Source organism: Erithacus rubecula, assembly GCF_903797595.1.
Source record: "Erithacus rubecula genome assembly, contig: scaffold_168_arrow_ctg1, whole genome shotgun sequence".
Taxonomy (NCBI): domain Eukaryota; kingdom Metazoa; phylum Chordata; class Aves; order Passeriformes; family Muscicapidae; genus Erithacus; species Erithacus rubecula.
The window spans coordinates 68,255-95,393 of NW_027636139.1; the positions used below are offsets into that span (position 1 = coordinate 68,255).

Below are 27,139 nucleotides of genomic sequence, written 5' to 3' on the forward strand. Positions count from 1 at the left end.
AAGGGGGATCAGTGGCGTTCCTGAGGAGAGTCCCCCTGTGCCCACGGCATGGGTTGGGGGGCACCCATCACCCTGTCACTCTGTTCCTCTGTCACCAGAAGGGGTGGGGCCTCAGGGGGGCTGGTGTGGGCACTCACTGGGTGGGGACCTCTTCCCTGGTGGGCAGGGACATCTCGAGAATTTGGGACTCCACAAATTAGGACCCTTCAAGGTGGGGATGCCAGGCTGGGAGTGCACCCCCACCACCCCCAAATCCACCCCATGGACCTCTCCAAATTATTTTCTCTATCTCATCATTCCAAATTCAGCCCCCTCAAATGCCTCCCCTGTTCCATTGACCCCAAATCCAAGCCCAAAATTCTTCTCCCCATCCCACCACCCCCAAATCCAACCCCTGGACCTTCCAAAATTACTCCCTCCATCCCACCGCCATGTAATGCAGCCCCTGGACCTCCTAAAATGAACTCCCCCCACCACACATGGAGGTGGAAGCCCCGCCAGACACTCCCGAGCCCCCTGCCCTACCGAAGACCTGCAAATGGCACACCATGACCACTGCCACACCCAGAAGGACTCTGAAAGGGATGGGGGATCCCCGGGGAGCCGGGCTGGGTGCGGCTGCAGGGCTGGAAACGCTCCTACAGCCACTCTGACACCGACAGCAACAGGGCTGGTGATAGGGGTGTCCCCAAGGCCAGCATGTGCTGGTCACTGTTCCAGAGGGCATTTTCCACCCCTCCAAGGCACCCAAGAAGCCACGGGGATGTGAGGGGATGAGGCCACATAAATTTCAGCAGTACCTGCACTCCGTGGGCAGGAGGAGTAGACGTGCTGTCACCAGGGCAGGTGAGAGGGTACAAGGGTGGGAGGGTGGGGGAAATTTTGGGGTGATGGGTGGGGGGTGATGATTTTTGGGGTAATTACAATGGGTGGGGGGTGATGATGGGTGGGGGATTATGAGGATGAGTTTGGGGGTGGTGGGTGATGGGGTGATGATGATAGGTGGGGTTGATGAATTTTGGAGTGATGATGGGTGGGTGGTGATGATGATGGTGGGTGGGGGGTGATGAATTTCGGGGTGACAAGGATGGCTGGGGGGTGATGGGGATGGTTTGAGGTCATGGTTTGGGGAAGAAATGACTTTTAGGGTGATGATGATGATGGTTGGGAGGTGATGAACTTTGGGGCATGGGGTGGGAGGTGCTGGCCTGGCACAGCCACCTGGAGTGTCTTGTCCCCCCCTCGTCACTCCCATGTCCCCACATGTCCCCATGCCAGAGGACAGTGGCACCGGGCCAGGTCCTGCGGCTCCGGCACCAGGACCTGGCCAAACTGACTTGGCACTTGTGGGGCCACCCATGGGGTGGGCATGGAGCCACCCTAGCCTAGCCCCACACCTGGTCTGTCACTGTCACACTGCCACACCTGCCAGCATTTGCAACCCATGGACACGTGTCCCCTGGCCCTGCCACGCTCGTGGTGGCACCTCCATTAGCATCATGACACCTGTGGTGCCACCTCCATGGCCACCTTGGTGTCATCATACCCATGGTGGCTGCTCCATAGCCACATGTGCCCTTGTGTCACCACAGTCATGGTAGCACCTCTTTGGCCATGTGTCCCCTCGTGGTTGGACCTCCATGGATGCCTGTCCCCTGGTGTCACCACATCCTTTTGGCACCTCCATGACCACCTGTCCCCCATCCTAGCACCCCTGGTGGCACGGCCAGGCCACATGTCCTCTGTCACTGCCACACCCCTCGTGGGTGGCAGGCACACGGGGGCACCCATGCCCTGTTCTGCCTCCTCCCATGGCCAGGGCACACCATGGCCCCTGCCGAGCAGCCCTGCAAATGGCCTCTGTTACAAGCAACCAGTAAGGAAGGGCAGGGAATTGTTACTGTGACACTTAAATGCAGTTTATTTCTTTTGTTCATCCAAACAAGTTGAGGGATATTGTAGGTGCTGTACTTAGGAGGAGTGGAATGACTGAGTTCGCCAGGCTGGAACAGCTTTTGTCTTGAGTGAAAGCTGAGTGCTGGATGTTGAAGTAATTTCAGAGAAGCTCAGTATCTGCTGAGTTGGAAGGACTCCATCAGGATCATTGAGTCCAACTCCTGTCCCTGCACAGAACACCACAATTCCACCATGAGCCTGAGAGCACTGTCCAAATGCTTCTTGTCCCAAGACAGACTTGGGGCTGGGACTGACCACTTCCCTGGGGACTCTGTTCAATTGCTCAAGCTCCCTCTAGGTGAAAAACTTCTCCCTGATATCCAACCTAAGCCTCCCTGACTCAGCTCCAGCCATTTCCTTGAGTCCTGTCCCTGCTCATGAGAGTAAAGAGATTGGTGTTGGTCCCTGCACTGCCCCTTGGGAAGATGTTGAAAAGCTCAGTGAGGTCTGACCTGAGTCTCCTCCTCTTCAGCTGAACAAACCAAGTGTCCTCAGCTGTTCCTCACAGAGCCCCTGCAGATCCTTCCCCATCCTAGTGACCTCCTCTGGACACTGTGCAATGGCTTCATGTCTTTTCTATGTTGTGCTGTCACTCAAGGTGAGGCCACCCCAGTGCAGAGCAGAGTGTGACAATCCCCTCCCTGGCCCAGCTGCTGGTGCTGGGCCTGCTGCCCCAGGACACGGTGGCACTTTGGACTGCCAGGGCACTGCTGACTCTTGTTCAACTTGCCCTTGGCCGGGACCCCCAGGTGCCTCCCTGCAGCTGCTCTCCAGCCTCTCCTTCCAGTCCATACACCAAGGCAGGGGTGCCCCATCCCAGGGGCAGAATCTGACACTGCCCTTGTTGAACTCCACACAGTTGGTGATTGCCCATCTCTAGTTGTGAGGTCTCTCTCAGAGCCTCTCTGCCCTCCAGGCAGGTGACAGCTCCTCCCAGTTTAGTGTCATTAGTAAATATACTGATTATCTCTTCAAGTCCTTGTTCAGGTTGTTCAGGAGGATGTTGAAGCTGGGGGACTGACAGGGCTGACAGTGGTGCCCTGCAGAACCCACTGGTGACCACTGCCAGCGTGGTGTCACCCCAGTCACTGCCACCCGTGGTGCCTGAGCCCTGAGCCAGCTGCTCACCCATCCCACAGTGTGTTTATCCAGCTGTATGCTGGACACTTTGTCCAGAAGCATTCTGGGAGACTCGGTACCAAAAGCTTTGCTGAAATCCAGAAAGATTCCATCTGCTGGCTTTCCTGCATCAGCCGAGTGGGTTTTACCCTGTCATAGAAGGAAATCAGACTTCACAAGCAGGACCTTCCCCTCATGAAGCCTCACTGACTCTGACTGATGCCTGTATTGTCCTCCAGGTGTATTTCAGTACTTCCCAGAATAAATTCTCCATGATTTTATTGGGTATTGAAGTGAGACTGACTGGCCTGTTCTTGCCCTCCTTGCCAACTGGGACAACATTTGCCAGCGTCCAGCCAGCTGGGACCCCTCAAATCCCAAATGTGAGCTCTGTGTTTGCTCTGACTTCTCCAGGGGAAGCAACCTGCTCACACCTGCATGTCTGAACTTCTATTCTCCTCAGGCAAACCCATTCTGAGGGCAGTAATGGTTAAAAGAATAATTAAAAATATTTCCCAATTACACGCACAAAGTCACTGCAGACAAAGCAATCTGTTCAAAAGCTCTTTAAGGTGGGACTCACAGGGCACAAGTGAACTGCCACGATAGTCAGGTTGGGAAAAAAAGTCTTAATCATGTCTGTATTTAGTGCAAAACCCCAGCTTCAGGGGAAGTTGAGGAATGTGTTATTCCAGAGGGAATTGTCTTAAGTGGACATGCTGTACTTGTTGTTCTTTGCTAAGTAAAATATGGAGTCTGTCACATTCTGCTGTTTAAGTTAAATTGTCTGGTTACATTTCATGGATTTTGGTGGCCCGGAAACAGTTTGGTGCCATTTTGTGAGCATTTTCTTCCTTGTGCATTTCTGTTCTGTGTTTGAGGAACTGTCTCCCGTAGAGAATTTTTCCTGTAGAAGGCAGGAGTTCTTTATCTGGCTGGATATGTGGGGCATAACTCCACCAAGCTCACTCACTGATAATAGAAAATGCTTCTGTTTCTATACTCTATTCTATATACATATTCACCAATTTTCCTGGAATAAACTTACATATGATAATCTTTTCCCCCAAAATCAATATCCTGTTTTCTCTTCCCTTTCCACACACGTTCTTTTGTCCTGGTCCTCTTTGGTGGTCCCTGGTGGTTGGCAGCCTCAAAATCACACCTGAGCTGGTCAAAGTTGGCACAACTGGACTGGTTGCTTTCCAGTTCTTCCTACAGAAAAAGCATTGTGCAGTTCCATAGGCCAGTGGGGTTTTTGAAAACAAGCATTGTATTAACCTGATGCCTTTTCCAGGGCTTCCTAAAAACAGAGGCCAGACAAAATTAAGGGAATAAAAAGCAGTTGCATTTACTGAAGGGCCTTCAGGTAAATCTCAGGCAGACAAAGCCCCACCAGGGAATACACCCAAAAATGGACAGAAATCTTTACTGGAAACAAAGGAAAACCAGGAGAACCTCAGTCAATAACCACTGGTCAGGAAAATTCAGGGGGAGCCATGTGGGGGTTTGAACTCAGGGGGATCCTGCTGGGGTTGGGCAGCCCCTGCAGCATCTCCTCAAACACCCCCAGGCTTGGGGGCCTTGGTGTCCTCACCCCCCACCTCCATTCTGGGGTCTGAGGAACTCGGGGTGTCCCTGTTCCCCATCCCTGTGCTCCAGGTGATCTCAGGGTGTTCTCCAGGTTGGGAATGGCCAAAGCAGCCGCAGGGTTTGGGGCTTGGGCTCTGCAGGAAATTTTGTGTCTCCGCTTTGGTGCCATGTCCAGGACTTCAGGTCCTTGGCACGTGAGATTTCCCAGAGTTGGTGGTGGGAAAACCTGAGTTTAGGTGGGAAAACCTGGGTTTAGGTGGGAAAAGCTGGGTTTAAGTGTTGCCTTTGGACACTGGGTGAAACATTGGGAATTCTGGTGCTGACAGGGGTTCTGCAGCTTCCCCAGAAATTTATCTTTGTTCTGCCCTCTATAAATCAGAAAGAGCCACGGTCAGTTTGGGGTGAGCCCAAGACTCAAGAGAGATGGAAAAGATGTGAGAGAACCCAGACGCTGACTGGGAACACTGGGAGTGAAATGGAAGCACTGGGAGTGAATGTCACTTCCAGAGTGATGTGGGGATAGCACTGGAAGCACTGGGGGAGACAAGGGGTGAAACTGGGATGATGCTGCAGGGAGCAACACTGAGTACACCAGGAGTGAACTGAGAGTCAGCTGGGAGCACTGGTTGGAACTGGGAGCACACAGGGGAACCAGGGTGTCCTACTGGGAGCACTGGTTGGAACTGGGAGCACACAGGGGAACCAGGGTGTCCTACTGGGAGCACTGGTTGGAACTGGGGGCACACAGGGGAACCAGGGTGTCCTGCTGGGAGCACTGGTTGGAACTGGGAGCACTGAGGTGAGGTGCTGGAGCACTGGGAGAGGGCACTGGGAACATTGTGTCTCATTTACTTGAGTCCAGCTCCCCCCTGGCTGGGCAGGCGGGGAGGGATCGGGGTGTCCCCGCAGTTTTCGAGTCTCCCCAAGCAGTGAGGGTTTGATTGACAGCTGAGGAGGAAGGGGTGGGGGGATGCAGGGGGCTGTCCATATGGGGGATTTGGGGTGTGCTGGGTACAGGAGTGGCCCCCAGGAATGAGGGAACCCAGGAATGAGTGATCCGGAGCTCCCTGAGCTCCCCATTCCCGGACACGAGACCCTCCTGAATCTCTGTTCCTGGGCATAGAGACCCCCTGCACTCCCTTCCCTGCCACCAGGACGCCCCAGAACACCCTTATCCTGAACCAAGACCCCCCCTGAATGCCCTCATCCTCAACCGAGACCCTGCTGAATGCCGTTATCCTGAATGTACACCCCCCCTGAATGCCCTTATCCTGAACTGAGACCCCCCTGAACACCATTATCTGGAAATGAGACCCCCCTGAATGCCCTTATCCTGAACTGAGACCCCCCTGAATGCCCTTATCCTGAATGGAGAACCCCCCTGAATGCGCTTATCCTGAACTGAGACCCCCCCTGAACACCATTATCCAGAAATGAGACCCCCCTGAACGCCCTTATCCTGAACTGAAACCCCCCTGAAAGTCCTTATCCTGAATGGAGACCCCCCCTGAACGCCCTTATCCTGAACTGAGACCCCCCCTGAATGCCCTTATCCTCAACAGGGACCACCGTTAACCCCCTTATGCTGAACCAGGACTCCCCTGAACCCTCTTATCCTGAACTGGGACCCAAAATGGGGAGGTTTTTCGGGAGGTAAATGATAAACAGTACATAGAGGCATTTTAAGTTTAGTGTTAACAGCTGTTCAAATGGAGGGTGAACTTAGTGAAGAAGTAATAAATCAAGTGTTTCCTGGAGTGTGGACTTCTAATGTACCAGGGAGGACAAAAACTGCACCTCTTATAGTAATTAAACCGAAGGAAGGAAAACAACCAGTTCAAATTAAACAGTACCCCTTGAAAAGAGAGGACAGGGAAGGAATTAGCCCGATAGTTGAAAACTTTCTGCAATTAGGGTTGTTAAAAGAATGTCAGTCCGAGTTCAGTACTCCCATCTTACCGATCCAAAAATCTGGTGGGTCATATCGGATAGTACAGGATCTAAAGGCTGTTAACAAAATAACTGAAGATCTCTATCCCGTGGTGTCTTGGTTTGGAGGATAGGTGTCTGCAAAGAAAAGCAGGAGCTTCCTTTTTAAATGGAGAATGTCAACCCACTGCCTCCAAATTATTGTAATTTTGGATTTAAGGGGCTCTAAGGCAAACATGCAAGAAATAAGAATAACCATTCTTTATTAGGAAAATTAAAATAGAAATACAGTATTACAAAGAACAAACCTAGAAACACTGACAAAGTCAGAATACAATCTGACACCCTGTCAATCAGAGTGACGGTAGCAGTCCCATTCAGTGGTGGCTGCATCCTCCTGCAGTGGCACATGTGGTTCAGCTGGAGTAGTGCTCCTGTAGAAGGTGCAGTTTTCCTCTGAAGGTCCAGAGATGATGTGGAAAGATTCAGTTTTCCTTTGGAGTCCAGTGGAAAAAGGGCTACCTTGGTGTCCCAAAATCTCAGTTTTTATCTTGGTGGGAAAAGCTTGGCCCCTCCTCATGGCTGGAGCATCTCCCAGTGGGATGATGTAATTTTGTCAGTCATGCACTGGGACTCAATGGGCCATTAACAGAAGATACCTCCCTGGAGGGAGAATGGGTGGTGAAAAGATAAAGGTAACTGACCCACCTGGTTTTAACAGGTGGCCCAGTAGCAGATACTATCTCCCATGGAGATAAGGATCGCTGCCCCACCTGGTCTCAACAGATAGTGATCGATTACATACTTTTGGTCTCATCCTGTATTGCAACCCAAGATGTAGTAGCAAATCCATACACTTTACTAATGTGCTTAAGATCAGAGCTAGCTTGCTTTACTGTTTTAGACTTGAAAGATGCCTTCTTTTGCCTCCCTCTCCATGAGGGCAGCCAGAAAAATCTTTACATTTGAATGGGAAAACCCTAAAAGCAGGTGCAAATCCCAGTTCATGTGGACGGTGTTGCCTCGGAGATTTAAAAACTCTCCTACCCTGTTTGGAGAACAACTTGCCAAAGATCTGGAATCCTGGGAGGGTCCCCCAGAAGAAGGAAAGCTGCTGCAGTATGCAGATGATCTCATAGCCACCCGATCTCCTCATGGCCACCCAGATGAAAGAAGCATGTGTAGCCTGGACAGTAAGCCTCCTAAACTTTCTAGGACTTCAAGGATACAGGGTATCAAAGAAAAAGACACAGGTAGTGAACCAAAAGATAATTTATCTGGGTTATGAAATTAGCACAGGACAACAGACTCTAGGGCAAGATGGCAAGGAAGCAATATGTCAAACCCCCAAAACGTCACACAGCAAAGGAACTGTGGACATTCTGAGGAATGACAGGGTGGTGTAGGCTGTAGATACACATCTATGGTTTGCTTGTAAAACTTCTGTATGCACTCGTTGCAAATGGAAACAGAGGCCTCCAGTGGACAAGAGGCCATGTGGGCCTTTCACCAGCTGAAGAATGCTGTAATGTCAGCTGCAGCACTCAGACTCCCAGGCGTAAGCAAACCATTATTTCTGGTTTCCTGTGAGAAGCAGGGAATTGCCCTGATGATACTGGCCCAGGACCTGAGTCCATACCAGAGAGCAGCTGCTTAATTATCCAAGCAACTGGATGCTACAACCAAGGGATGGCCAGCATGCCTCAGAGCCCTTGCAGCAGTGGTGCTGAATATTCAGGATGTACACAAATCCACCTTGGGACAGAAAATGACTGTACTGGTGTCTCACGCAGTGTCTGTGGTCCTGGAGGTAAAGGACAGGCATTGGCTCTCCCCACAAAGGTTCCTGAAATGCCAAGCCATCATGGTGAAGCAAGACAATGTAGAGGTAGTTGTAACTAACATTATCCACTCAGCTTCTTTCCTTAGTGGAAATCAAGAGGAATCGGGACACCACTACTGCCTGGAGACTTTTGAAGCCTCCAACTCCAGCCCTGATCTGAAGGACACCTCTTTTGATGACACAGAAATCTGGTTCACTGATGGAAGCAGCGATGTCGTCAGTGGAAAGCGACATGCTGGGTATGCAGTTAGCACCTGCAAAGAGGTAATGGAGTCTGGACCCTTGTCAATAGATACCTCTGAACAAAAAGCTGAGATAAACCCCCCAACCCATGTCTAAGAAATCACAAAGGAACAAAAATAAATATTTATACAGACTCAAGGTATGCATTTGAGTTATACATGCGTATGGAGCCATCTAGATAGAAAGCAGACTGTTAAACTCACAAGGGAAAAAAGTCAAATGCGCAGGAATTATTGTAGCTACTGGAAGCAGTTCAGCTATCTGGGCAGGTACTGATTATACACATTAAGGCACATCAGAAGGTGAGCTTGGAATTGCAGGAAGGAAATGAGTGGGCAGGCAGAGAAGCAAAAGAAGCAGTAAAAGGTGAGATGAAAATTGAGGGAGCTTTATTTCCAGATGGACAGAAGGTAAGTCAGTATGTTTGTTATGCTTTAAAACATTGCAACTGATAATGGTCTCATTGCTTTAAAAGGCCTGGTTTTTGCAATAAAGTATTCACCTTTGCACCTGCCTGAGGACTCTGCATCACTATGGACCCTCATCCACATCAGCTCAAGGGTCCACTTTGACCAAATGGGGCCTCATGGCACACAGGTGCCACTGGGACATTGCCAGGCCCAGTGGAAACAAGGCTCCATTATTGCACAGCAGGGCCTCATGGCACCCAGGAGAGCACTGTGACACAAGGCAGTCTGGGGAAACCAAGTGTGAGTTGCAAACACTGTGGGGCCTCATGGAAGCCAGGTGACATTGGGACATTGCCAGGGCACGTGGAACTCAGTGTGCATTGTGACACAGCACAGCCTCATGGAACTCAGCAGACAGTTGGAACAACCTGGAATCTCACAGATTCAAGGCTCTACTTTGACCAAGTGGGGCCTCATGGGACACAGGTGCCACTGGGACATTGCCAGGTTTTGTGGAATCCAGTGTCCATTGTGACACAGCACAGCCTCATGGAAACACGGGGACCATTGTGACACTGGAATCTCATGGAAGCAAGTGTCAGTTGTGAACATGGCACAGCCTCATGTAGCCCAGGGACAAGTGGGACTGTGCCATGGCTTATGGAAGCAAGGGGCCATTGAGGCACAGCTTGGAACCCAGGAAAACATTGTGGGGAAATGGATTCTCACAGAAGGAAGTCTCATTGTGACAGTGTGGAATCACAATGACCTCCTGGGTTCCATGAGTTTCCTCTGTGTTTACAGCTCACTCTTGGTTCCCCAAGATTCCACGGCATCACTGTGCTCTGCTGTGATTTATGAGGCTGTGCTGTGTCACAATGGACACTTGCTTCCTCCAAGGCTGGAGATGTCCCAGTGGCACTGAGTTTCCATCAGGCCACATTTTCTCACAATGGGGCTTCAGTTCCATTGTGTCACAATGTTCTCTTTAGTTTTATGAGAGCCTGATATGTTGACAATTGACTCTTGGTTCCTTGAGGTTTCATTGCATCACAATGGTCTCCTTGGTTGCATCAGGCCCAGCTTTGTCACAATACGTTCCATCCATTTCTAGTGCATCACAATGGTCTCTTGGATTCCATGAGGACCTGCTGTAAAACAGTGGACACTCAGTTCCATGAGTTTCCATTCCATCAAGATGACTTCTTGCATTACGTGAAGCCCTGCAGTGTCACTATGGAGCCTTTGTTCCATATGTTTTCTCTGTGACACAATGGTCTCCAGCGCTCTATGAGGTTGCACCATGGAACTGTGGACACTTGGTTCCATATGATTCCATGTTTTCGCTGTCAGGAAAATCCAGAAATGCCAGAAGTTTAGGTCCAAAAATGAGATAGAGGAATCCTTCAACTTCTTTTGAATAAACGGAGAGAGTTCATTGGAGCACACGCCTATGGGGTTTTTCTCTCTTGAGGTTTCAGAGGAGGCAGCCTCCTTTAATCCTAAACTCCCAGCTGGATGTTGCCTTCTTCCTTTCCCCATTGGCTGAGGTAATAGGAAGGTACAGCCTCCCCAAAACTGCTATTCCATATCCCCCCTTGAACCCGTCATTTCCCCCCAAATTTCAGAAGTTCAGCCTTGTGCAGACCCTTGTCTGTTTCAGGAGCCAAGCTGTCTGGGCCCGGTAAAAGATCTGTTGCCCAAAGTCAGTAGAAACATTAAGACGAATTTCAAAGACCTTCACCCATCAAATGATTTGTAAAGACATTAGCACACATCTTTCCTCTCAGACTGATGTTTCCTGTGCTGCTAACAGACTTTTAAAGCCAGCCTTTGGCCTGACCTCTCTGCATTTGTAGTTCCATGGGGAGAGATTGTTTTCTCTTCCCCCTTCCATGGGCAGGCCAGTGTTCAGCCATCTCCAGGACCTCATGGCCCCACCCCACAGCACTGTGCCCTGGGAAAACAAAAACCATCACTCCAAATGTCCCCCCGGCCTCCTCCTTCTTCCCAGGCACTTGGCCCTAGCAGTGAGGTTTGCTGGTGGTTGTCACAGGAAAAAGGAGGCCTGTCACAGGAAAAAGGTGACACTGTGGGGCCACCTGGAACCAAGGGTTTATTGTGACACAGCAGAGCCATGTGAAGCCAAGGAACCATTGTGACACTGCAGATCCAAGGAGAATATTGTGACACTAAAGAAACTCATGGAACCAAGGGTCCACTGAGATATTGTGGGGCCTCATGTGACACTGCACAGCCTTGTGGAACCAAGGGGACACTGTGGTGACACTGTGGGGCCACATGGAACCAAGGATTCCTTTTTGATACTGAGGAACCTCATGGAACCAAGGGTCCATTGTGAGATTTTGAAAGAACAGAGATCATTTTTACAGTACGGAATGTCAAGGAACCAAAAGTGCACCTGACAGATTAAAGTCTCATGGAACAAAAAAGAGCATTGTGACACTGTAAGGCCCCATGGAACCAAATATCCATTGCGAATGTACGGGACCTCATGAAACCAAGAGTCCATGGTGACACAGCAATGCCTTATGGAACCAAGGAGTGCAAAGGTCTCAAACATTCCTTGCAGGGTTCTGCCTTGGAGAAGGGGAACCTCCTTGGTGACACCTTGGGCTTGGCACACACCTGAGAAATGTGTCTCTTTTCGATGGGGAAACTTAAAAGTTTTGGATTACTTTAAAAAACCCAAGAAATTGTCTTTTGGCCTGACTGCAGTCAGTTATCCAGCAAAGCAGGTCCCAGGTGAATGAGGACAGACAACATGGGGTTGGGGAATGTGGAGCAAGATTGTTCACAGTGGGTCAGACCTCAAGACACAGCTTCTTTGAGCTGGACAGACCTCCCGAGGAGAAAACATGGACTCAATATCAATCACAGAAGGCTGCATCACCTCTGCTCTAAAAAGAACAGTAATAAAATATACTCCTTAAAACAGGAAATGTGAATTTTTTAGAAGCTCTTTGAAATATTTCTTCATAAAAGTATCTGGAAATCTCCCTAATGAAGTGCACCAGACCAGAGGGAAAACAAAACAGGACTTGCTTTTTCAGGACTTGCTTGATCCCAGTGATCCTCGTGGTGCCTTTGGTGCTGAGATATTGAACCTCACACCTGAGTGGAGATTGCACAAACCTTTCCAGGAATCAAAGTCAGAAGAAAAACCCAAAGCAATTCGGTGAATTAATGGGTCCCTCTGAGGTCCATCCCCACCACAGGTTCCTCATGGACTCCTTGAAGGAGAGAACTGGAGGCCATGATTGCACAATTTTTTTTCAGAGACTCAAAGGAAGGAAAAAGGAAAGTACCCTAAAAAACTAAAGTACCTTGAAGCATTAATGAGCCCCACTGAGTGTTGTTACTGACAAAGGATCTCAAGAGACTAATTAAAGCAGATAATTGGAGGCCATGATTGCACAAAGCTCTCAGAGACTCCAAGGCAAAAGCAAAACCCAAAGTCCTTGGAAAAACCTGCATTCCCTGGGAGCATGAAGGAGCCCCCAGGGCGATTCCTGACCAAGGCTCCCCAGGGACTGGTCCCAGCAGATCCCTGAGGCCACTGGGATGTGGGGGGATGCTGAGGGCAGCACAAGGGGTGACAGTGCCCAGCCTTGCTGGGGCTGTGCCAGGAGGCCCCAGTGCCTCAGGACAAGGTGTCTCCTCAGAGCACTTGGTGGCACAGACCCTGCTGTGCCCCAGGGCACCAAGACATGGCTTCTCTTTGTCCCCACCTGTCATCTCTGCCTCCAGTTCTTGACTCCCATTGTGGTTTGGGGACACTTTCTCAATTGTGTCCCTCAGCGGGACCCATTAAAACTTGAAGAAACTTTGTAGTTTGATTCTGACTTTGAGTTCTTGGAAAGTTTCTCCAGCTCCCTCTCAAGGACTGATGTTTAGGGCTTCAGTACAAACCCCAAGAGGGTCATTAAAAGTCATTGTACTGTGTCTGTGCTGCTCAGCTGGGCTGGGCTCCTGGCACAGAGTGCCATCCTAGCTATTAAGAAAAGCTTCAAAAGCACATTTCTCTTGATGAGCAGCTCCTCTCCCAGCCCAGCAGGGCTGGGGCACTGCCTGCAGCCACCCCAGGCACAGCACAGAGGCACAGAGAGCTTCAATCAGTCAGGGCTGGGAAGATGCTCAGAAATGATTTGGGCAGAATCACTCCCAGCCCTTGACACAGGAAGCCTCTGGCTGCAGGACAAGGCAGCTGCAGCTTCTGCAGTGATCTCCTAAAACTGGAACATCCCAATGCCTGCAGACTCTGTGAGTACATTCTCTGATTCTCTCTTGTGTGGAGCAGCCAGGGGTGCCCAGGGCTGTGCTGCAGAGCAGGGTCCTGCAGCCCAGGACACTGTACTGGGGCAGGGACTCTGCTGCCTGCCAGGGACAGCTCTCAGCCAGCCCTGGGAGCTGCCCCACCACTGGGGGACAAGGTCTGGGTGGAAGAAGACAGCTGCTAAGGCTTGGAAATGTTCTCCTTGTGTGGTGAGGATGCTGCATTGTTCAGGACTCATGTGTCATGACTCTAGCAGGACGTTTCACTCCTGAATATTTTGAATTAGATTATACAGGGAGCATAGCAAGGCAGGAGCTGTTATTAAATCTACTGCTCTGTGTTGCCTGGATGGGAAATAGCAGACTTATATTCATCTCTCAGTTCAAGTTGAGGAAAAAAAAAATTCTCTACATCGTAATAAACAAGGTGAAGGGAGAAATCAGCACAGTTTCACTTACAGGCAGCATCACTGTTGCTTTTCCAGCCTCCTCGGGGTTGCTCTGATGCTGCCATCAGAGGCTGCAGAGGCAGAGCTGGCTCTGGGCAGTGCCCTTTGGTGGGAGGTGCATGCAGAGCAGAGCTGAACCCGCAGGGCTGGGCTGGGCTGGGCTCTGGCACTCTGGCATCACTGGCAGGGCCCAGCACTGGGCACAGGGAAGCAGCTGCTGGCAGGGACAGCTCCAGGCAGCAGAGCCCTGGCCAGGCAGTGGGGAGAAAATGCCACCAAGCTGGGCTGCGATATTTAAAGTCTCTCCAAACTGAACTATTCCATGATTAACTTTTTTACAGATCCCTGTCCCAAGCCACAGCAAATGTCCAACAGCAGCTCCATCAGCCACTTCCTCCTGCTGCCATTGGCAGACACGAGGCAGCTGCAGCTCCTGCACTTCTGCCTCTTCCTGGGCATCTCCCTGGCTGCCCTCCTGGCCAATGGCCTCATCATCAGCGCCGTAGCCTGCGGTCACCACCTGCACACCCCCATGTTCTTCTTCCTGCTCAACCTGGCCCTCACTGACCTGGGCTGCATCTGCACCACTGTGCCCAAAGCCATGCACAATTCCCTCTGGGACACCAGGAACATCTCCTACACAGGATGTGCTGCTCAGGTCTTTTTCTTTGTGTTTTTCATTTCAGCAGAGTACTGTCTTCTGACCATCATGTGCTATGACCGCTACGTGTCCATCTGCAAACCCCTGCACTACAAGACCCTCCTGGGCAGCAGAGCTTGTGCCCACATGGCAGCAGCTGCCTGGGCCAATGCCTTTCTCTATTCACTGCTGCACACAGCCAACACATTTTCCCTGCCCCTGTGTGAGGGCAATGTCCTGGACCAGTTCTTCTGTGAAATCCCCCAGATCCTCAAGCTCTCCTGCTCCAAATCCTACCTCAGGGAACTTGGGCTTCTTGCTGTTAGTATCTGTTTATCATTTGTTTGCTTTGTGTTCATTGTTTTCTCCTATGTGCAGATCTTCAGGGTCGTGCTGAAGATCCCCTCTGAGCAGCGACGGCACAAAGCCTTTTCCACCTGCCTCCCTCACCTGGCTGTGGTCTCCCTGTTTATTAGCACTGGCACATTGGCCTACCTGAAGCCCCCCTCCATCTCCTCCCCATCCCTAGATCTAGCCCTGTCAATTCTGTACTCAGTGGTGCCTCCAGCTCTGAACCCCCTCATCTACAGCCTGAGGAACCAGGATCTCAAGGCTGCTGTGTGGAGACTGATGACACAACGATTTCAGGAACATTAAATTTCTGGCCTATTTATGCAAATCACTTGTAATAAAAGTTGTTTTTCATAGTTTTTCTTGTTTTGGTTTTGGAGTTTATTTTTGTTGTTCTGCTTTTCTATTTTTTTCCATAAAATTGTCATTGTTTGTGCCATTACTCTTTTTGTTTCTCTCCACATTCCCTGTGTCTGGAGACTATGTCCATGAGGCCCTGTGCTCCCAGTGGTTTCAAAGGAACTAAAGGATCTCCTAGCAAAGTTTTCTCCAGAGATCCCCCTTTTGTTCCCTTCTCTGGAGCTGCAGCAGGAATGTCTGTGTGCAGAGCTGGGGCAGATCAGTGCTGGCACAGCAGCTGTGCCCAGCAGCTGCAGCACTTGGTGTTGCCAGTGCTGCTCCTGTGCCACTGCCCCGTTGCCCTCCTGACCCTCGTGTTGCTGCAGGGCCTGAGTGCTCTCGGGGCCGGGCACAGCCCTGGGGGTGGCAGTGCCGGAGCTGCAGCAGGGACAGGCCATGGGCACTGCTGGGGCAGTGCTGACGCCTCAGGGCAGAGCCTGGGGTCTCCAGACTCCTTGTCCAGGCTCTCTCCAGAACACATGGCCAGGCCAGTGCTGAGCAGAGAAAACCCCGTGAGCAGCCCCAGGCTGGCCGTGGGCAGGCTGGGGGCAAACAGCATGGCTGGTTCCCTGCAAGGCTCCTGCAAGGGGGAGAGCCTGGCAAGGAGCAGCAGAGCAGGGGCTGATCCATCCCCACTGTGCTGGACAGCCCAGGGCAGGGTCCCAGAGCGTCCTCATGCACCTGCCAACAACATCCACCCTCTGTAGCCCTGGCCTCTCCCCCAGCTCACACAGGTGCCCCATCCTTGCAGGCAGAGACACGGCAGCACTGGCTCAGGAGCCCCTGTTTGCACTGCACAGAGCAGGCGTCAGCATCCCCATGGTGCTTCTGTGGGGAGATGGAGCTGAGTGAGCACAAATGCCATCAGCCCCTGGGGCCAGCAAGGGCTAGAGGCATGAGAAGGAAACCAGTCAGGTTTGTCATGGCCTCTGCATTCAGCCAGCAAGTTTGTTCCCATGAGCTGTGAGTTTCCTGTCCCACTGCAGATGTTGTTTCTCAGAGCCAGGGATGCCTGGCAGCCACCCCCAAACTGCCCTGAGAATTTCCTTTTGTTCACAATTGCTCTCTTAATATCCCAGTTCCAGATTTTTTCATACTGCCCACCTCTGTGCCCTCATGAACAATAACCCCATCCCTGTCTGCCCTTTCTTCTCCAACCCCACTCCCCATTTTAGTTCCTAAACTGGTACCATGGGAACGTCCCTTGGGGAGCAGGATCATCCTACAAGTGCTTCAGGAATTGTCTGCAGGCTCCTGCATTGCCTCGTGCTGCTCCCTTGCCACAGGCACCACAGGCCAGGGGGTCCCATCTGGGCTGCTGTGTCTGTCTGTGGGGTTCCCTGTTCTGGGCAGTGAGGAGAGGCTGGAGAGGCTCTGCAGGACTGACAGGATGGGCTTTGGGGCTGTGTGGAGAAGCTGAGGGACCTGGGCTGCTGGAGCTTCTGAAGAGGAGGTCCAAGGCTCATCCTGCAACTGCTCCAGGGGTGGTTTCAGAGAATCATAGAATCAGCTAGGCTGTAAAAGATCTTGGAAATCATCAAGTCCAACCTGTGCCCTGACAACACCTTGTCTCCCCTGGGCCTCCTCTTCTCCAGGATAAACAAACACAGCTCCCTCAACCACTCCTCACAATGCTTGTGTTCCAGACCCCTCACCAGCCTTGTTGCCCTTCTCTGGACACACTCCAACCCCTCCCTGTCCTTTCTAAATTGTGGGGCCCAGAACTGCTGTCCTCACCTGGTCCTGCTGGCCACACCATGCCTTTTTGTCCACCTAAGCACACTGCTTGCTCATGTCCAGCCTGCTGTCTGTCAGTGCCTTCAGGTCCCTTTGTGCCTGGCTGCTGTCCAGCCACTCTGTCCCCAGCCTGTAGCACTGCAGGGGTTGTTGTCGCCAAAGTGCAGGATCCAGCACTTGGTCTTGGTAAACCTCACCTTGTTGGATTTTCGCCCTGGATTCCTCTGAAAAGCCTTCCAAGCCTTTAGTAGATCAACACTCACAGCCAACTTGATGTCACCACAGTTCCATGTGACCCTAGAGTGTCACAATGATCTCCATGATTCCGTCAGGCCTCCCAGTGATACAATGTCCCTCTGTTTCCATGGGAGCCCTTGGTGACGCAAGGTCCCTTGAAACTTGGGCCCTGCAAAGTCGCAGTGGATCCTTGGTTCCATGCGGTCTTGCAGTGCAGCAATGCTTTCCTTGGTCCCACAGTGTCACAATGGCCTCTTGGTCCCAAGGGGCACCACGGTGTCAAACATGTTTCCTTAATTCCAGGAGTCCCTGAGGAGCAGCACTGGACCCTTGGTTCCATGGGGCCCTTCAGTGTCACAATGGCCCCATCATTACATGAGGTCCTGCTCTGTCACAATGTTCTGCATGGCCCCACAAGGCCCTGCAGTGTCACAGTGGCCTCTTGGTTCCATGAGGCCTCCGAGTGCCACCATGAATTTCTTGGTGCTACAGTGTCACAATGGAGCCCTGGTTACACAAGATCCTTCAGTATCACTAGGAACCCTTGGTTCCATGGGGCAACACAGTGTCACAATTGTTCCCTCACTTCCAAGAGTCCTTGCAGTGGAACAATGGCCCCTTTGTTCCACCAGGCCCCAGGCTGTCACAAGCCTTTCCTTGGTTCGGCAGTGTCACAATGGCCCCTGGGTCCCACAAGGCCTTGCAGTGCCACCGTGGCCTCTGTGGTTCCATGAGGACCCAGATTGTCACAATGGACTCCTTGCTTCCCTGTAGCCCCACAGTGTCACAGTGGCCCCTTGGCTCTGTGGTGCCATGTTGTACACAGTGTCACTCTGGTCCTCTCAGTTCCATGAGGCCCTGCAGTGTCACAATGGCCCCTTGCTTCCCCAGGGCCCTGCAGTGTCACAGTCATCACAGAATCACCCAGCAAAAGAGCTAGGAGGGCATCAATTCTAACCTGTGACACAACACCACCTTGTCACCCAAACCATGGCACTCAGTGCCACATCCAGTCTGGGGAACTCAAGGTGCTGCCCAAACAGTGCCAGGCACAGGGTCCTGCTGGCCACTCCATTCCTGATCCATAGGTGTCCCAGGGCTTGAATGAGATTAACTGGAGAGAGAGGGTGGTGACAAAGTGTTATTGATTTTCAGCCATGAAGGATCTTGATTTTCATATCTATTCAGAGTGCATTAAAAGTTGCTGGCGGTCAATATCAATTGGGCATTGCGGATATTCATGTATAAACAGAAAATAAAGGACAAAATTCTTGTCTTTGCATTGTTTTCAATATATTATGTTCACTTGGAATACACTTCTGAAATCTGTCTAATTAACCACAAAAGAATTGAAAACCTAAATTATTCCTAAGGGCTTTTCTTGTTTGCATGTTTTGAAAAAATGTTTATGAGTCTTTGTCACAGAATTCCTGAAATGAAGAGCTCAAGAAAAATAAGGCCTCTGTAGTAATAAAATTCATGAGCATCATCCCAGTGGCTGATGATCCATCCTGATCAGAGCAGGAATGAACAGAAATGGGCACAGCTTTGTGGCTGCCCCAGCTCTGGGATGAGCCCTGGGCCTGGAGCAGGAGCAGCTCTGCACGGCCCCAAGGCCAGGGCTGTTGTGCTGGCCTGGGCAGATGGGATGGCAGCAGGGGCTGCAGAGCTCTCAGGAGCTCATGGAGAGGGGAGCAGGGCACACAGGGAGCCTCCTTTTGCCTTGGCCAAGCACCTTGCCCATGGCTGGGGCTGAGTCCTGTCTGAGCTGCAGCTGCTGCTGTGCCCTTGCCTGGGGCTGAGGCCGTGGGGCCACTGCCCAGAGCCCCCTGCCCTGAGCAGAGCTGTGGGGCCAGAGCCGGCTGGGCTGTGCTGGGGAGAGGCCCTTGGTGCTGCACAGAGCTCAGGGCAGCTGGCACAGCTTGCAGGGAGCTGGGCTGGCCTGAGAGAGCCTGCTAGAGACACCAGCAGTGTCCATCTCAGCCTGGCTGAGCGTGCAGGGGCAGGACTCAGCCCAGCCCTTGTGGGGCTGGGCCAGCGCCTGGGGAAGGCATTGGAAACAGGCAAGTGGCCCAGAGAGGAGGCTGCTCTGTGCCCTTGTTGGCATGCACAGAGCAGGGAGGGGGCCCAGGACATTTGTCAGCGCCAGCCTCTGTCCCCAGACATTGCCAGCCCTGGCTGCTCAGTCCAGGTTTGCCCTGGGCTGAGTTTGGCTGTGGCCCAGCTCCATCCTCCTGCGGGGCTCAGGGCCTGTTCCCGGCCATGGCCAGCCCTGCCCAGCCTCTCTGCTGGCCCAGAGCCCGGCAGAGCCCGGGGCAGGGCTGTCAGTGCAGCCCACAGGTGCCACGGGCTGTGCAGGAGCTGGCAGAGGCTGCCCAGCAGGGAGGCCATGGGGCACAGAGCCCCAGGGCTGCTGTGGCACCACGGCACAGGGGCCGTTCCCACCCGCAATACTCCTGTCCTGGGCTGGGCTGCACAGGGGCTGTGCCACCATGGCTGGGCCAGCAAGCTGTCAATGGAGGTCAAGTTGGCCATTTCTACAGTAGAACGTCGTGGAGGAGGCCGTTTTGAGTGGCTCCACAGCTCAGGAATCCAACAGGGAGGAGAAGCCACAGAGATCCTGTGCAATGAGGGGGATCATTTAAACCTCATTGCCTTGGGCTGCTCCAGACTAATTTTGGGTGATGTGTTGCACCACAGCCCTGCCCTGGGAAGGAAATTCCTTTGTCTTGCTACCAAGCTTGGGTCTCCTGCTATGTTGACAATTGATCCTTCGTTCTTAGTGATTCCATTGCATCACAGTGGTCTTCTTGGTTCCATCAGACCCAGCTTTGTCATACTTGAACCTTGGTTCCATGAGATTCCATTGTATCACAATCCTCACTTGGATTCCATGAGGCCCTGCAATGTCATGGTGCAGCCTTTGTTCCATGTGTTCCCATTGCAACACAATGGTCTCCAGTGCTCTGTGAGCCTTTTCTGTGAAACTGTGGACATTTGGTCCCATGAGATTCATGTTGTCCCTGTCAGGAAAATCCACAAACCCAAGGTTTATGTCCAAAAAGGAGACAGAGGAGTTCTTCAACCTTATTTGAATAAATGAAGAGATTTCACCAGGGCACATGTCCGTAGGGTTTTCTCTCTTGAGGTTTCAGAGGGTTCAGCCTCCTTTTATCCTAAAGTCCCAGCTGCACGTTGCCCTCTTCTTTTCCCCACTGGCTGAGGTACAGGGAAGGTACAGCCTTCCCAACCTGCCTGCCCTATATTCCCCCTCAAACCTGGCATTTTCCTACAAAGTTCAGAAGTTAAGCCTTGTGCAGACCCTTGTCTGCTTCAGGAGCCAAGCTGTCTGGGCCCCATAAAAAATCTGCTGCCAAAATTCAGAAGAAAAGTTATGACAAATTTCTAACACCTTAGCATTCATCGCTTCACCCATCAAATGATTTGTAAAAACATTAGCACACATCTTTCCTCTCAGACTGATGTTTCCTGTGCTGCTGACGGTCTTTTAAGCCCAGCCTTTTGCCTGACCTCTCTGCTGTTACGGTTGCTGTTATGGGCAGGGATTGTTGTCTCTTGCCCCTTCCATGGGCAGCCTGGTGTTCAGCCATCTCCAGGAGAGCAGGGCCCCTCCCCACATCTTTGTGTCCTGTCTTTTTTGTCTTTTTGGAAGACAAAAGCCATCACTGGAAATGTGCCCTCCTTCCTCCATCTTCACAGCCGTTTGGCCCTGCCAGAAGGGTTTGCTTCTGGTTGCCACAGGAAGAAGGAGACCACTGTGATACGGTGGGGCCCCATGGAACCAGGAGTTCATTGTGACACAGTAGAGCCACGTGAAGCCAGGGAACCATTGTGACACTGCGGATGCAAAACACCATTGTGACACTGGACACTGGGAAACTCATGGAACCAAGGGTCCACTGGAACCTTGTGGGGACTCATGAAACCTCTGGGCCATTGTGACACTGCATGGCCTTGTCAGAGCTAAGGAGACCATGGTGAAACTTTGGGGCCACATGGAACCAAGGATTCCACTTTGACACTGAGGAACCTCATGGAATCAAGGGTCCATTGTGACACTTTAGGACTACAGAGACGATTGTTGAGAGTACAGAGCCTCAAGAAACCAAAAGTCCACTGTGACAAATCAAGGCCTCATGGAACTGAAACACTAATCTTAGAATATTAGGATTTTAGTTACCTTGCTGAAAACAATTAAAAGTTAGAAAGGAGTAGCTATCTGAAACTTAAATAATTGATTGTCTGTCATTTCATGCTTGCTCAGCTGCGCTTACAATGGGAAAAGATGAAACTAGCAAGCAGATCCAAAGGAATATAGACAATGCAACCAGAAACCCATTCTTTGGAAAAAAGGACTATCCCTAGAAATCATTTATATTGTCAGTGATAGAAAAGGTCAAGAGTTTAGGGTGAGGAAGACTCACCTTACTTCCTCCTTTAAGATCCCTCCCTATGAAAACGACCCCAGACTTAATTTAAGAAGTCAATCTCGCATGCTTAATAGCTATTCAAACTAATTATCATAGGAAGTGGGGAATGGGAGGGGCTGTTATTATGCATATGTATTTGTTTGAATCTTTTGCTAATAAACAGACTTAGTGATCACCTGTGATGTTGCAGTGCATTTTAAAGGATTACCTTGCGCTGCTGCCCAGCACTGAATAAACATACACTTTTTAACTTTAAACTGTTAGAGAGTCTTTTGTCCGTCACAGTTGAGTATTGGTATTAGACCAATAATCATATTTTGGTAATTCAGAACCAAAAAGAGCATTGTGACACCATGGGGTCCCATGGACACAAATATCCACTGCAACAGTCTGGAACCTCATGGAACCAAGGGGTCTTTGTGACACTTCAGGGTCTCAAGGAACGAAGAAGTGCAAAGATCTCAAACATTCTTTGCAGGGTTCTGCCTTGAGGAAAGGGAACGTCCTCACTGGCACCTTGGGGTGGCACACACCTGAGAAGTGTGTCTGTTTGCAGTGAGGAAAATTAAAATTTTCAAATTGCTTAAAAAATTAAAAAAAGGAAAAAGCTCCTCTCCATCATTTATCATCAGTCCTGGCTCACCAGGGAGGTCCCAGAGGGCTGGAGCTGCCAATGTGATCCCATCCCCAAGAAGGGCTGGAAGAAGGATCTGGGGAACTCCAGGCCTGTCACCTTAACCTCGGTGCCCAGCAAGGTGATGGAACAGATCACCTTGAGTGCCATCACAGGGCACCTGCAGAATGGCTGAGGGATCAGAGCCAGCCAGCATGCAATTCAGTATTTGCATTGATGATCTTCATGAGGGCATTGATTGCAACATCAGGAAATGTGCAGATGACACCAAGCTGGGTGTGAGTGTTGATCTGCTGAAGGGTAGGGGGGCGCTGCAGAGGGACCTGGACAGGCTGTATCCAGGGCCCAAACCCAACCACGTGAGGTTTAACAAGACCAAATGCCAGGTCCTGCACTTTGGCCACAACAACCCCTGCAGTGCTCCAGGCTGGGGAGAGAGTGGCTGAAGAGCGGCCAAGCAGAAAGGGAGCTGGGGGCATTGATGGACAGCAGGCTGGACATGAGCCAGCAGAGTGCCCAGGTGGCCAAGAAGGCCAATGGCACCTGGCCTGGATCAGGAATTGTGTGGCCAGCAGGACAAAGGCAGTGGTTCTTCCCCTGTGCTCATAATTGGTAAGGCCACACTTCGAGTGCTGTGTCCAGGTCTTGGCCCCCAATTTAGGAAGGACATGGAGGGGCTGGAGAGTGCACAGACAAGGGCAACAAGGCTGGTGAGGGGTCTGGAATGCAATTCTTGAGAGGAATCGCTGAGGGAGCTCAGCTTGTTTATCCTGAAGAAGAAGAGGCTCAGGGGTGACAAGGTGCTGTCAGGGCACAGGTAGGACTTGATGATCACCAAAGACTTTTCCAGCCTGGCTGATTCTGTGATTCTCTGAAACCATCCCTGCAGCAGTTGCAGGTTGAGCCCTGGGCCTTCTCTTCAGAAGGTCCAACAGCCCAGGTCCCTCAGCTTCTCCTCACTACCCCAAAGCCCATCCTGTCAGTCCTGCAGAGCCTCTCCAGCCCCTCCTCACTGCCCAGAACAGGGAGCCCCACACCCAGACACAGCAGCCCAGATGTGTCCCTCTGGCCTGTGGTGCCTCTGGCAAGGGAGCAGCAGGAGGCACTGCAGGAGCCTGCAGACATTTCCTGAAGAATTTGTAGGATGATACTGCTCCCCAAGGGATGTTCCCATGGTGCCAACTCAAAAACTGAAATGGGAAGTGCAGCCATAGAGGAATGGGAAAATAGGGATGGACTGTTTGCAGGGGACCGGACACGGATGGGCAAGAGGTGTAAATGTGAATCAGGAAAGAAGAAAGAAAGGAAAAGTGAAGCAGAGGAAATGCTCAGGGATGTGTGGGGGTGGTTGCCAGGCAGCTGTGGCTCTGAGCAACAGTGTCTGCAGTGGGACTGGAAACTCACAGCTCATGGGAACAAACTTTCTGGCTGACTTCAGAGGCCATGACAAACATGAGTGGTTTCCCTTGTGTTCCCCAGCCCTTGCAGGCTCCAGGGGCTGATAGCATTTGTGCTCACTCAGTTCCATCTCCCCGCAGCAGCACCATGGGGGTGCTGACACCTGCTCTGTGCAGTGCAAACAGGGGCTCCTGAGCCAGTGCTGCCGTGTCTCTGCCTGCAAGGATGCGGCACCTGTGTGAGCTGGGGGAGAGGCCAGGGCTGCAGAGGGGGGATGTTGTTGGCAGGTGCATGAGGACGCTCTGGGACACTGCCCTGGGCTGTCCAGTGCAGTGGGGATGGATCAGCCCCTGCTCTGCTGCTCCTTGCCAGGGTCTCCCCCTTGCAGGGACCTTGCAGAGCACCAGCCATGCTGTTTGCCCCCAGCCTGCCCATTGCCAACCTGGGGCTGCTCACGGGGATTTTCTCTGCTCAGCATTGGCCTGGCCAAGTGTTCTGGAGAGAGCCTGGGCAAGGAGCCTGGAGCCCCCAGGCCTGCCCTGAGGCATCAGTGCTGCCCCAGCAGTGTCCATGGCCTGTCCCTGCTGCAGCCCTGGCACTGCCACCCCCAGGGCTGTGCCCGGCCCCGAGAGCACTCAGGCCCTGCAGCAACACGAGGGGCAGGAGGGGAGCGGGGCAGTGGCACAGGAGCAGCACTGGCAACACCAAGTGCTGCAGCTGCTGGGCACAGCTGCTGTGCCAGCACTGATCTGCCCCAGCTCTGCACACAGATATTGCTGCTGCACCTCCAGAGGAGGGAACAGAAAGGGCATCTCTGGAGGAATCTTTACTAGCACATCTTAATTTCTTCATTGAAAGCTTCTGAGAGCGCAGTTCCTTATTGAAACAGTCTGTAGATTTCAGTTTATTAGAAGTGAAACAGAAAGAGAAATGGCAAAAAAAAAAGACTTTTATTTGAGGAAAATATTTAAAAATTTAAAATGACCCCAAAAAAAAAAGCAGAAAAAAAAAAAGCCTGCAACCAACCATTAAAGTGCTATCAAAATTTACTTTTTTCCAAGTGATTTTCAGAAATTGCCACTAAGTTAATGCTTCTGAAATAATTTAGTCATCAGTTTCCACACTGCAGCCTTGAGGTCCTGGTTCCTCAGGCTGTAGATGAGGGGGTTCAGGGCTGGAGGCACCACCGAGTACAGAACTGATACTGCCATATCCAAAGATGGCGAGGACATGGAGGGGGGCTTCAGGTGAGCAAATGTGGCAGTGCTGAGGAACAGGGAGACCACGGCCAGGTGAGGGAGGCAGGTGGAAAAAGCTTTGTGCCGTCCCTGCTCAGAGGGGATCCTCAGCACAGCCCTGAAGATCTGCACATAGGAGAAAACAATGGACAGGAAAAGCCCAAATACTAAACAGGCACTAAGAGCAATGAGCCCAAGTTCTCTGAGGTTTGAGTCTGAGCAGGAGAGCTTGAGGATGTGTGGCAGTTCACAGAAGAACTGGCCCAGGGCATTGCCATGGCACAGGGGCATGGAAAATATATTGGCTGTGTGCAGCAGAGCATGGAGAAAGCCACTGGCCCAGGCAGCTGCTGCCATGTGGGCACAAGCTCTGCTGCCCAGGAGGGTCCCGTAGTGCAGGGGTTTGCAGATGGACACATAGCGGTCGTAGCACATGATGGTCAGGAGATAATAATCTGCTGACATGAAGAAAAGAAAGAAGAACACCTGAGCAGCACATCCTGAGTAGGAGATGTTTCTGGTGTCCCAGAGGGAATTGTGCATGGCTTTGGGCACAGTGGTGCAGATGCAGCCCAGGTCAGTGAGGGCCAGGTTGAGCAGGAAGAAGAACATGGGGGTGTGCAGGTGGTGGCCGCAGGCTACGGCGCTGATGATAAGGCCGTTGGCCAGGATGGCAGCCAGGGAGATGCCCAGGAAGAGGCAGAAGTGCAGGAGCTGCAGCTGCCGCGTGTCTGCCAATGGTAGCAGGAGGAAGTGGCTGATGGAGCTGCTGTTGGACATTTCTGCAATATGGGCATGGTGAACCACTGAGAGAAGACTTCTACAAGCTGGAAAAGATTTTTTTGAGTGAATCCTGTGCAATTATATTGTGAATCCTCTCAAAACTACTTCTCTTCCTGTGGAGGAACTTCAGTAATTTTTTTTTTTTTAATACCAATTTTGCACTGCTGAGTTACTGCCTCTTCTTCAGCATTGCTCTCAGCCTGAACTCTGGGGAGTCTAGAGGGAAAACAGGGCTCCTGTGCCCCCATTGCAGTCAGACATGCTGGTCCCACACAGCTGCCCTGTGCTCATTATACCCCCCACTATTTCACGGTGATCAAAATTACAGTGTGCTGGAAAAACAAAGTGGATTCTTTGAAGGCTCCAGTTTCAAAGTCAATTTTCCTAAACCCTTCTCTCTTTCCCTGTGCAGCTGGACTTAGAAAGATATCCAGGGCTGTTCTGGCTCTTTGCTGCCTGGAGTTGTGCCTAGTAGGATCTGTTTCTCTGTTTCCAAGGCCTGATATCCCTGTATCCCTGTACCCCTGCCAGAGCCCAGCCCAGCCCTTGGGGCGCAGTTCTGCCCTGCACACCCCTCCCAGCACAGGGCACTGCCCTGGGGCACCTCCCTGCCAGCAGGGCCTTAAGGGCAGCTCAGACAAACTGAGATGCTGCAAGCCAAGGTGCTGCTGCTGCTGTCTGTAACCAGAGGAGGGTGAGGAGGCACTTGGTGAGGGAGATGTGAGGCAGATCTGCTGATGCCCAGTGGGACAGTGCAGGAGTCTCAGTGACAAAGACACACCTGACAGCCCCTTTCCCTTCCCTTGAGAGAAAACTGAGAGCATCCCTGGACATGCAGCACCATCTGCACAGCAGGAGGAATCTGCCCTGACCGGGGTTGCTCCTTCCACCTCCAACTTCTCTCCATAATCCATGGGGAGCTTCCAGGCAGGCTGAGAGCTGTCCCTGGCAGGTGGCACATGCCCTAAGCATGCCAAGAGCCCTGAGGGCTGCAGGAGCTGCTCTGCAGGACAGCCCTGGGCAGCCCTGGCTGCAGCCCCAGCTTCATCCTCTGCAGCTGTCCCTGGCAGCAGGACCCATCCTGCCCTGTCCCTCTGACACATCCCCAGGCTGTGGGCTGTGCTGCAGAGCAGGGCTATCCTGGGCACTGTCAGAGGGACAGGGCCCAGGATAGCCCTGCTCTGCAGCACATCCTCCTCCTCCTGTGACTCAGAGAAACTGGGAGAGTCCTCCTGACACATCCCCCAGGCTGTGGGCTGTGCTGGCTCCAGGAGATCCCTCCAGGAGCACAGGGGACATTGCTCTGCACCCACACACTCAACATGTCCAGGGCTGTGAAGATGTTTCCCCAAGTGAAGTCTCAGCTCAATGTCTTCCCAGTCCGGATTGCCTTCAGCCTGTCTGTTCCTGGCTCCAGTCCCCTCAGTGCCTGC

At 51.9% G+C, this 27,139-nt stretch overlaps 2 protein-coding genes across 2 annotated transcripts; one reads left to right on the plus strand and one right to left on the minus strand.

Moving 5' to 3' along the window:
* Positions 1–13,350: 13,350 nt before the first annotated feature.
* Positions 13,351–15,135, plus strand: LOC306815600 (olfactory receptor 14A16-like; the record flags this gene model as incomplete). Its single annotated transcript, XM_079332172.1, has 2 exons — positions 13,351–13,377; positions 14,180–15,135. Exon 2 carries the CDS (start codon positions 14,203–14,205, stop codon positions 15,133–15,135), a length of 933 nt encoding a protein of 310 aa, XP_079188298.1. The 5' UTR covers positions 13,351–13,377; positions 14,180–14,202.
* A 9,635-nt stretch (positions 15,136–24,770) lies between these two features.
* Positions 24,771–25,703, minus strand: LOC306815599 (olfactory receptor 14I1-like; the record flags this gene model as incomplete). The annotated part of the gene is made up of 1 exon (XM_079332171.1): positions 24,771–25,703. One exon carries the CDS (start codon positions 25,701–25,703, stop codon positions 24,771–24,773), a length of 933 nt encoding a protein of 310 aa, XP_079188297.1.
* Positions 25,704–27,139: the final 1,436 nt, after the last annotated feature.